The sequence below is a fragment of the Triticum aestivum genome, chromosome 3D (genome assembly GCF_018294505.1).
Source record: "Triticum aestivum cultivar Chinese Spring chromosome 3D, IWGSC CS RefSeq v2.1, whole genome shotgun sequence".
Lineage (NCBI taxonomy): Eukaryota > Viridiplantae > Streptophyta > Magnoliopsida > Poales > Poaceae > Triticum > Triticum aestivum.
In genome coordinates this window covers 427,449,231-427,460,222 of record NC_057802.1, presented here as the reverse complement: position 1 = coordinate 427,460,222, position 10,992 = coordinate 427,449,231, and the positions used below count along the sequence as shown (strand labels likewise).

Genomic DNA, 10,992 nt, shown 5'->3' with positions numbered 1-10,992 from the left:
CAGTTAGGGACGGTTCTCAGGTTCGATTCTGGGAAGATATCTGGCTAGGGAATAACCCACTAATGGTGCAATATCCGAGCTTGTATAGGATTGTTAGACATAAATTCGTCACAATCAAACAAGTTTTAGGACAAGAAAACCCTGATATTTCTTTCCGTAGGGACCTTTTTGGCCCTCGCCTGGCAGCATGGAATGAATTACTCACTCGCCTGGAGGACATTCAACTGTCAGGTGAGCCGGACATTTTTTGATGGAACTTGCATCAGAATGGCAAATTTTCAGTAAAATCCATGTATGATGCAATGGTTCATTGTGATGTTCCAGTTGATAACAGGAAATTGTGGAAGCTCAAAATCCCTCTAAGAGTGAAGATTTTCCTTTGGTTTCTTAACAGAGGAGTCATCCTAACTAGAGACAATCTGGCACGACGAAACTGGCATGGTTCCGAGACATGTGTCTTTTGCCAACATGACGAGTCTATTAAACACTTATTTTTTGAGTGCAAGTTCGCTCGGGCGGTTTGGGCCATAGTTCAAGTAGCTTCGAATCTATACCCACCACGTAGTGCACGGAACATGTTCGGCAACTGGTTGCGGGGTATTGATAAACAATTTTCTGCACATATTCTTGTGGGAGCGGCGGCCTTATGCTGGCACTGTGGCTTACCAGGAATGATGTGATTTTTAATAACAAATGTGTCTCATCTCCTATGCAGGTTATTCATGTGTGTACACGATGGCTCCGTACTTGGTCTATCCTGCAGAGGCCGGAGGACAGAGACCTTTTTATGATGGCGTCTACACGGCTAGAGCATACGGCCAGGGAGGTTTTCTACCCCATGGATGGCGGTGTGACCTACGGATAGGATATGCCACTCCTTAGGCTGGACATGTTTTTTTGATTGGCATTGTATCAAATTATTTTTTGCTTTTAGGGTACTCTGGACTTTTTTGGCTGTGTGCATCTAGCTATGCAGAGGCCGGGCTTCCTTTCGATGCGATTGTATCACCTCAATATATCTATTCAATGAAATGTCCTTTATCGGAAAAAAATGTACCTACGTACGCACCTATGGGAAGCAAATCAAGCGATCGAAGTTAGCACCAAAGGGTGAAGATTTTATCTAGTAGGAGATGATAACATTTTCCCCTAAAGATGGAAAATATGTCCACCTAGTTTTATTAATTTGCAAATTCTTTCTCATCGAGTTTTAAAATGAAATTGGTTGATATCATGATGATATTAGGTAGTATAGATATTTTATGGAGGAAGTTGATCGTTGAAATGGTAGTAGATACTGCAGAGTTAGAAACAATCAATTGTTTTTCAAAATCAGATGTTGAAGTTCTCAAAATCCGCCATTCCTTCAAGAAAAACTAAGGACAAGCCCTATCTCAGTATCATTTCTATTTTCGGGAGCAGAGTTTAAAATAATCAAAATGCAACCATGGAACCCCGTATCTTTCAATTTGTTGGAAAACTCGTTGTCTATTGGGAATAATCAATATACTTTTAATGTGAATCTTCGGACGGACTGTCCGGGACCAGACCGAGTTCACCTGGGCATGGCTCCGACGCTGACGTGGACTATACCACGCTGGCAGCCTCCACCCGTGCTGAAGCCAAAATATATACAAGCTTCAGGCCTAGATTGTTCAGATAGCTGCCTACGCGCATAACTGGGCCAAAGGCCCATGTATCTCTCCCTTTAGCACCCAACTTACCCTTTCATGTGTGGGGCTATAAATACTTCGCCCCCTCCTCTCGAGGGTTAGACAAGTGACCTAGATTTGGCTAGAGAGCTTGTCTCCAATGTACCTCCCCTTGTAGGATCAAGACCTCCCATTTGAAGAAAACTGCCCATGGAGTGCAAGACATCTACTTTGTGGGGAAGATGTCCGAAGCCACCCTTGAGGTGATGGCTCATGGAGAACAAGGCCACCTTGCAAGGTGAAGACTCCGCGGAGTACCTCTGTATCCGCGGAACCGGGAAGAACCTCCACCTTTGTTCTTGTTTTCCCTTGTGTTTGTGACAAATCATTAAAATTGTGTGGTGTGGATTTACGGTTGTAAGAGGGTTGTTGATTCGAGTTCAGTTCTGGAAGTTTGCACACTTGTTCTTCGTTGTTGGTTCTTGCTACGTCAGATAGGCTCCCCTAGTTATCATCCTTGTTCTTCGTGTTCTTCCTTGTTCCCTCCTCTCATTCGTGAAGATCGGGCTACCCTAGAGGTTCTCCCCTCACCAAAGAATGCCAGGATGATTAAGGATGATCAATGTGCCTAGGGAGAAGAAGTGTCATTGGCTCCAAGGAGGAAGTTTTAGTTGAAGACTCCTCTCCTAATGATGATACATATTTTAAAAAAAACATTCAGTGACAAGTTTAGCTGGAAAACAGAGGATCCCCCGACACGAATTCTAAAGAAACTATTATAATGATTATGGAAAATTAGCATGTGCTAGGTTTGCACACCATGCGGTGGTCTCTGAAACTGAAGCAATGCAATTAATAAGGATGGCATACCCAGACATCTATTCATTTTCATAGACATGTATTAATTTTCTTCAACTGTACGCACATGTAAAATAATTTCAACTGCACACACGAGTAAAATAAAGCATAGGAGAGTTATATACGCACAAGTAAATCAAAGTAGTACCCAGACAATACAATGCAATTGCAATTAAAAAGGATGGTGTACCCAGACATGTATTCATTTTTTTCCCTACTTCTGATCAAATACAAAGAAGCATCTTGAGGTGTTTAACAAACGGTATCAATAAAGGTTCCGCCAGGTCCGGAGAGCATTCAAGATCATTCCATACACAAATAGTACATTCAATACACAAATAGTACATTCAAGATCATTACTATACCCAACAACAAATTACTCAGAATCCACAAACCACAATACAACATATTGTACAATTCCTTAGTTCATCTTGATTGGGAATTGACAGAAGGTAGCACCTTTACTAATGCTCAAATGACAACAGTATCCAGGAAAGAACAGAAATGGGCATGTGCTAGGTTTGCACACCACAGACGATGGTCTCTGAAACTGAAGCTATTAGCCCCTGCTGCCAGCTACCTCCCCCTCCAGACCATACATGCTTCAGCTTGCATTTGCATAAGATAAAAATGAAGTCAAGTACCGAACCTCTACAGGTACCGACTGCCATCTTCTTTCATGCTTCCATTCTGTTGGCGCCAAAACGGGTGCTCTCAGATCAGGGGTTCATCGGGGCTGCAGGTCCATGGGTGGCCAAGGACACCATTTGACAGCATTTGCTGCTAGATCTAAGTTTGCTCAGGTCAAAGCATGAAGGCTGGCAGAAGCTTTTTGGTGCAATAGCAAACACGCCCATATCATAAAAGGTAACAGATTCATCGGCAGTTCTATGTGAATCGGCCTCGAGAATTTCGTCCAGAAGCTGCTAATGTTGTCCCTGCAAACCTGCTGCCATCCAAAGGTTTCATGGATTTATATGCAAATGTGCTCAGATCAGGAGGACTGTCAGCGGTTCTTATAGCTGTAGGAGACAATTTGCTCTGCTCAGAGCGACTAGCAGTAGTCGTGGGTCGGTATGCAAATGTGCTCAGATCAGGACTGTCTGCAGTTCTTATAGCTGTAGAGAATTTGCTCCGTTCAGGACGACTAGCAGTAGTCGTGGGTGTGTATGCAAATGTGCTCAGATCAGGAGGACTGACAGCAGTGCCCACTGCTTTACGAGTGTTCTTGCTTTGATCAGGACAACCACCAGTAGTAGATCTTGCCGGTGCATCTTTATCGGTGACCTTCCCCAGATCAGGAAGAAAAACAGGGCTGTGTGCAAACGCGCTCAGATCAGGAGGACCATCGGCGCTATTCGAGGCATCACTTCTGGATCTGCTTTGTGAACGATGACCTCTCGCGGTCTTCTTAGCCGTACACCGGAGGTTCTGTTCCGGGGGTCTGAGAATAGATCTGTGACAAAATAACTGTGCCGTTATATATTCACTCATGGATGAAACCAGGTCACTTCCATGTACTGATAAGTAAATTGTGTATATGCACAAGTTATGAAGCTGCATACCTCACAGAAAGGGTATTCTTCACATCCTTTAAAGGAGCACGAAGGCCACTGGCACGGGAGCCTGCGTATCTGAAAGACGATATCAGTGCAGCAAACTTATCCATCGATTTCTCCGCAATGCCACTGTAATTATTCACATGGGAAACATTGCATCCGAATCTTCCTTCAGAATTTGTGTCGATGTCATCAAGGGAATCAGTACCACAGCCTGCAATAATTTCAGACATTACACAGATTGCTCTCTAAAGATCAAGACAGATTGTAATAAAAAAAGTGTTAAATGGTACATAAACGATATAATACAGGAAGAATTGCATGGAAAATGAAGATTGAGAAGCATCTAAACTGAATTTACTTTAAAGCGGTAACCTTGGTTGAATTGGTTTAAAAAACCAAGCTTGAATAAATGACTGAAATGCTTAACATTCCTTGTGACCAAGAATAACAATTAACAAATGAGGAAAGTTTAATATGTCATACAAAAAACATTCCATGGAATGATAATCAAGCTGCCAAGTGAAATATCCACCAAACTGCATGCATGTAACAAGCAAAGGACAAACAGAGGCTGATGTTACTTGCAATCCTTTTTAGTCATATTATCTTCATATCCAACATAGCAATGGAACAAGGAACAGGTTCAAATTATCAAAAAGAAGAAACAAAGGCAAAATAAAAACAAGGTAGAACTATTACCTTCATCAACTGCTGGACTGTCATGTGAACTAGTTGGCGGCAATGTTTCCTGCACAAACAGCATATCAGATACCAGCTAGTACCACAGTAGAACTACTAGGCTAGCTGCCATGTAATGATAAGTAGAAATTAAAACAATCATTTACGTCTTCAAAATTTTGGGGATCCCAAAGTTTTCTTCTCTTCACAACACCTCCAGGGTTCCCCGGTTGAACTCCAGAAAGAGTGGAAGTGCCAGTCTCGGCGTTATCATCATCATCATCAAACTGGTTTTCTGCTTGATTTGTGAAAACCCTCTTATCCTTCTTGAAGTATGAACTCCTTACAGTAGGAGCCACATAACTTTCAGCATAATGTGGCACTGGTCTCAATGGCTCCGTGTTGTGAGAAACTAATGATGGATCTGCTATCCCAGGCGAAGTCCCTAGAAACATAAAACAGGCGCATATGAAATACTGAAATCAGTCCCAAGATGGTTAATGTTGACTCTCCATGAATAAAGAAACTATCACATGACTTCTGGATTAAGTTGCACATCAACTACAGAAATTAGAGATCTTACTCTCTAAGCAAGGACTTATTGGCATTGGACTTGTGTTGCAATAACTGACCTCAACCTGAAAAGACAAGCAAGACACAAGGACAAGAGAAATATGTTCGCAGTAAGAAGGTAGGACTAAGAGAGCATTGCAAATGTTTACGCAGTACAGTAATAAGAAATACCTCTGCATCTTCAATGCGTTGATCCCTAGAAAGAGGACCATTGCCAATATCACGAGAACTACAGTGTGGTGAAACACTATCTGAATCATCCCAGGGGAAGGCACGACCAGTACTACATTGAGAAGCATCAATTGAATCATCTCGAGGAGGTTCAGAGCTAAAATGCTCAGAACTATACTGAGAGAATTGAATATTATTCATTGGCAAGCTAGTGTCTTCAATTGAATCAGGGGTGCCAGAGTGTTCAGTCTGAGGGCTCGGCAAAGAAGATTCATTCAACATTTTTTGCTTGGGTGTAACCTTAGGTGCCCTGAACTTCCGTTTTGCCTCAAGCGATGCTAAGCCTTCTAAAGGTTAAGGATAGTGCAATGGGTAGTTAAACAGTGTGAATAAAGGATGCAAATTAGCCCAATCAACAAGACAATATGGACAATAACATACTACATTTCGTACATCGCCTTTACCTGCCAAAATATTTGGGGTGGTGCAGTAAGAAAACTGTTCAAATGATCTAATCAGGTATTCAGGTTTCAAAAACCAAAAATTAACAAGATTCTTGTCCAAGGCAATTCATAAATGTGAATTATATACACGCATCTAGGAGCTCACTTTAGTAAAGTTAAATCATCCAAAGTTTTCTTGAATAAAATTAAGATGCATTGAGAGGATACAGAAGTAATTTGTCAATATGTTTTTCTGCACAGGCAATTCTAGCCTCTTCTTTCCATTTGAAGGAATAATAGACTCCTTGACCGGATAACCTTTATCAGCAGCAGGTGCACTGGAAGGAATGCTGGCCTGCAAGATATGTATGCGCAAGGCAGAAATCTCAATAAGATAATCAAGAACGAAGACACAACTACATGTTGGTAGTTTGCACATCCTGCACTATAACTAAGTACATGCTGGTATAATATTTGATAAACAAGTGACAAAAGTTACTTACTTCTACTTCTGTAAGATGATGGTAGTACATTTAGTAAGAGGCGCCAAAAATACATGACAACTTATATTTACTTCCATTCTTTTGTTTTAGTGAGGAACCTTGTCTATTTTATAACTAAATATTTTTGTTATCCCCCCTTTTCATATCTTCCATGCTGGGCTAGTGTAATGTTATTCTCAAGACTTCCTTTACTTAATCAATAAAGAGAACGTTGTTAAAATTCAGAAAACATTTCTAAAAAGCCCTCATATTTGGTGTTATTCATGAAATTGCATCATGCTTTGTTTGTGCATGCACATGCTTTTACATGCACAAGGCTCCTCAGAAGAGCGGGGTGAATTACATTAGGAGCAAAGCACCAGCAAACTAAAACGGCAAATTAGTAAAGCATATGAGAGAAAACAAGCATAACTTTCCCAGAACTGTAGATTGACACAAAAAATCTTGTGGAAGACAAAAACCTGACAAGAACAGCACAGAAGGAAACAGAGAGTACCTCAAATGGTTCCTTTGTAAGTGGATCAATTTCCCCTAGAGCAATACCTTTAACAACAGCCTGTGGTAACCATGTATAAACTAATTAAGGAAATGCTCTAGTGCATGAAAGTAGAGTTCCTTCAGGAGGTAAAACGATTTGGAATTACTGAGTAATATGGTGTCATGAAACCCTTAGCTTATTTTCAAATTCGCTTGTATTCAATGGTCATTAGAAGGAATGGACGAATGATGAAAAAGATCGATGTATGAAGTGTATAAACATCAGCTTATCATATTTATATAATATCTAACTATAAAAATATAAGTTTACAAAGGATATGGGCCCAGAAAGTCGTCTTCGCTGAGGTCATGAGGAATGCCAGACAAATGAACAATATCTTCTGTCGCAGGATCATAGACCCTTTGAAACTGAAATGCCCATATTGCCTTCTTGAAATTCTCTTCATATTGAGGTGGAACAGAAACAGCACTGTACCTCAGGTGCTTGATTACCTGAAAAAACATGCATTCCATTAACTTCCATCACACTAAGAACTCGTCATTTATTGATCACTGGGTTGCATGACTAGTTTAAACAGAAATCTCATTTGTAACATTTGGTTGTATGTTGAATAACTATAAGATAATAAGATAATAGCTTCATAAAAGTTGGATCAGTCAACCTTTTGTTTTGCCTGTAGTAGCCATGTCTTGAACTATTTATTCTGCTTGCGCATTATGCACATTTATCCTTATTAGGTCTGTCTTATCTTGTAGGGACAACTGTGCTACACATGTTTTCTGTTTTTTCTGTGGGTTTTTTACTATTTTTTATGTGTATTGAAGGTAGTATATTGAATAGACAGAGAGAAGACAGGATTTACCTTCTCATGACTCTTAAGTTTTTGGATGAGTGCATGAGCACGTTTGACACCCATTCCCGGCAAGGATGGAAGATAGTCACAGCCACTTAAAATACACATCTCTAGTAACATCTGTTTCGTGAATCCATTTAAGTCCAGCTCCCTGTTTTGTTCCAATCGCGTTATCTGGAATTCAACACCTTGCCCAAATTTGTCCATCTTGAAAATAATCTGCACATTACAATAAGATACATAAAAATGAGAGAATACAAGTAATGTTCTCAGAGGACAAGCTCAGAGAACGGCGGTTATTCAACTGCCAAAACATGATACCAAGATAATCTTTCCTGCTTATAAAAGTTGGAGCCAGTGGTGAGTTCACATGTGGGACCAACAATCTTCACTAATAAACAAATGCACCTCTACCAATATGTGGGATGAGCAACCTTCTAAGAGACATATATAAACAAATGTACTTTTACTCACATGTGGGACCTGACATAAATAAACAAGTACACTGCTACTTTCATATGAGACCAACACTGATAGAAGACACAAATAACAAAAACCTGAAATGCGGCTCCAACTCAAATATATGCTTATGTTTTCAGTTTCTCTTACCAACCAAGTTCCTCCAATTCTATATCACAGAAAAAGAGAGTGAACAAATTGTAATTCCAAAGCGACGATAGATTTTGTCCTCCTACCCAATCCACGACCTTGTGCAGTCAACTTACTACTGCCTATTCTCATATGTTTAAACATCCGAAATGTTGTGTCTTCTAAATGACCTACTATGATCTCTTAAGATTCTCCAATGCCGGCCGCATGATCTTTCATGTATTTTTGCTCTTTTTAATCATGAACTGTGCGCAAAGGATGCAGAACAATATTAACGGTTTTCTAAGCCAGTGGCCTAACTCCTCATGTTTTATAGTTTCGTAGCAACGCACGGGCATTGTGCTAGTAAATAGAAAGGTTATGGTATATGTTGAGGGCTGAGGAGGGGATTGTAATAGTGTGCTTACTCTAGAACAGCCAAATGGTATCAAATCTGAATCCTCGGTAATTACAGCGTCAACAAGTTTGTTGACAGATAAGAATGTCATTTGTGCATCTGCTTCGTAAGGTGCAACAATATAATCAACCTTTTCTTGCTTCAGTACCTGCATTGCATGTTTAAAGACAATTTACAGAAATCAAACCAAACATTCTCACTCTGTTAGAACCTACTTTAAATAGGTGGTAACAAGTTGGTAATATAACATGGAATTTACATCCGTACCTGGATCAGTTCTAAAGCAATTTTAGGTGTAATATCAACAGCTTTCTGGTAGCAGTCGAAAGCAGCACGGGAATTCCCAGCTGCTTCATGTTCCCTGGCACGCTCAAGATTTTCCTTTCGTGACCTGAATGATTGCATGATTAGCATCCAGTAAATAATACTGTAGAATGATGACTGCATAGAGACAACAAAAACTGCAGAGCCCCTTGACCGATTCAACATTAGGTAATAATATTACAACTGCACTACATAGGTAGAGAGCCCCAGATGACCACAACACTAGCTCATATGCAAAGAAACTTCTAAATGCATAACATTGTTGAAAGGTAATGCAAATGTCCCCTGACAGCTGAAACACACTAGACTATTACCCTCAAAGAAGAGCATACCTTGCACGTTTGATCTCTTGTTCGCTCTTCATTGGCAGAAAGCCTCCATCAAATACAAGAATTGGCTTCACGCCATGGTGCCGCAACAAGTTGACCCTATGCATGCAGTACTCAATATGCCTGGTTCAAATTCAAGGTGCAAAACACAGGTGAATTTATGGTGCTGCACTCAGGATGTGATGGTGAATTGCAGTTGTACATAACTCTATGGTCCTCTGCACTATGATTCGGTGACAAATGAAAGTCAACTGCATCAGGAAACTACGGTATAAGAAGACAATGATGCAAAGTTAGTACTTATAGAACTTTCCATACGTAGATCTCACCAACAAAATTTCTACGAATTAACATGGAGGACTTTGTAACTAAAGCAGGACCAAATCTTCCCCAGATATGTTTCTCGTATATATATCCAACTTATAGATACAACAATTCTTGGCACTGGGACAGATGGGGAAATTCAGTTTAAGGGTACAACAGAACAAATGAAGCGCGTCTCGTTTCAGCAATCCTGTGAGAAACAACACAAACAAGGCCCCCCATTTATCCTTCATCTGGAACGGGATTCGCCGGTTGGGACACCAACCCAATCAAGAAATCATGGCGGGACGGTCACTATTCGAGAGGCTGCCAATCCGTTGAGGGATTGGGGGCGAAATGCATTGCAAAGGAATAAACTTCCTCGATCCGTCGATTAGGATTCGGCAATGTGGGGAACGGATCAGGAGACCCTATCGTGGTCAAAACTAGTTTTTCGCCGGTCCAAGAAAGGGGCGGGGCGAGGGGGGAGAGGAACCTGGTGGTGGGGATGCCCTTGCAGAGGCGGTCGCCGCAGGAGAGGGCGCCCTTGTGGAGCCAGGAGTAGGTGTCGACGGCGACCGTCTGCCCCCTCAGGTCCTCCACCCTGATGGGCGCCATTATCGACTTGAGCTGCGGCAGCAAACCCTGGATCCCCATCGCCGCCGCCGCCGCCCCGCTATCTGTCCCTCCCTCGCTCTCTCTTCCGCTCTTGTAAATGGCGTGGGCTTTTCTGGAAAAAGAGAGGGTAGAGCGGGAAGCAAGACGGGCGGAACCGCGGAAGGAGGGAAATGAAGCGCCCAACACACTCGCCTTTTCTTTCCTTTTTCTGTGTTGTGGTAGATTCGTAATTCATCCACGCGGTTTGTTCTTTTTTAATTTTATTTTTTCATATAAAAACATTCTGGTCCGACCGTTTAGCACAGCGATAATCCTCAGTTGTAATCTACTCCCTCTGTAAACTAATATAAGAGCGTTTAAGCTAATAGTGTCATGGTGTCAAGGTCTTGAATGTCAGGGTGGCGGCCCTGGTGGTGGTTCCGCGGTGCTCATGGGCAGAGTCCGTGGCTCGGTGCTGGCCGGTGGCCACGGCCATGTGGGTGGTATTGTCGGTGGCGGTGAGTGTTGGTTGGGATGAAAACCTAATCTATATTTGGACGGACCTGCCTTTAAGAAGGGAACGACCTTCGCCATTGCAGCTCTCATTGCCCGTCGTGTTGCTCCAGGGGAAACTCTGATTC

The 10,992-nt window shown here is 41.6% G+C and overlaps 1 protein-coding gene across 1 annotated transcript; it reads right to left on the bottom strand.

Moving 5' to 3' along the window:
• Window positions 1–2,799: 2,799 nt before the first annotated feature.
• Window positions 2,800–10,536, bottom strand: LOC123079364 (exonuclease 1). The gene is made up of 14 exons (XM_044502129.1): window positions 10,251–10,536; window positions 9,455–9,574; window positions 9,066–9,189; window positions 8,809–8,946; window positions 7,802–8,011; window positions 7,258–7,430; window positions 6,937–7,009; window positions 6,166–6,292; window positions 5,495–5,838; window positions 5,334–5,388; window positions 4,918–5,195; window positions 4,772–4,820; window positions 4,076–4,283; window positions 2,800–3,966 (listed from the first exon to the last, which is right to left on the bottom strand). The coding sequence occupies exons 1-14, from the start codon at window positions 10,409–10,411 to the stop codon at window positions 3,399–3,401; spliced, it is 2,628 nt and encodes an 875-aa protein (XP_044358064.1). The 5' UTR covers window positions 10,412–10,536; the 3' UTR covers window positions 2,800–3,398.
• Window positions 10,537–10,992: the final 456 nt, after the last annotated feature.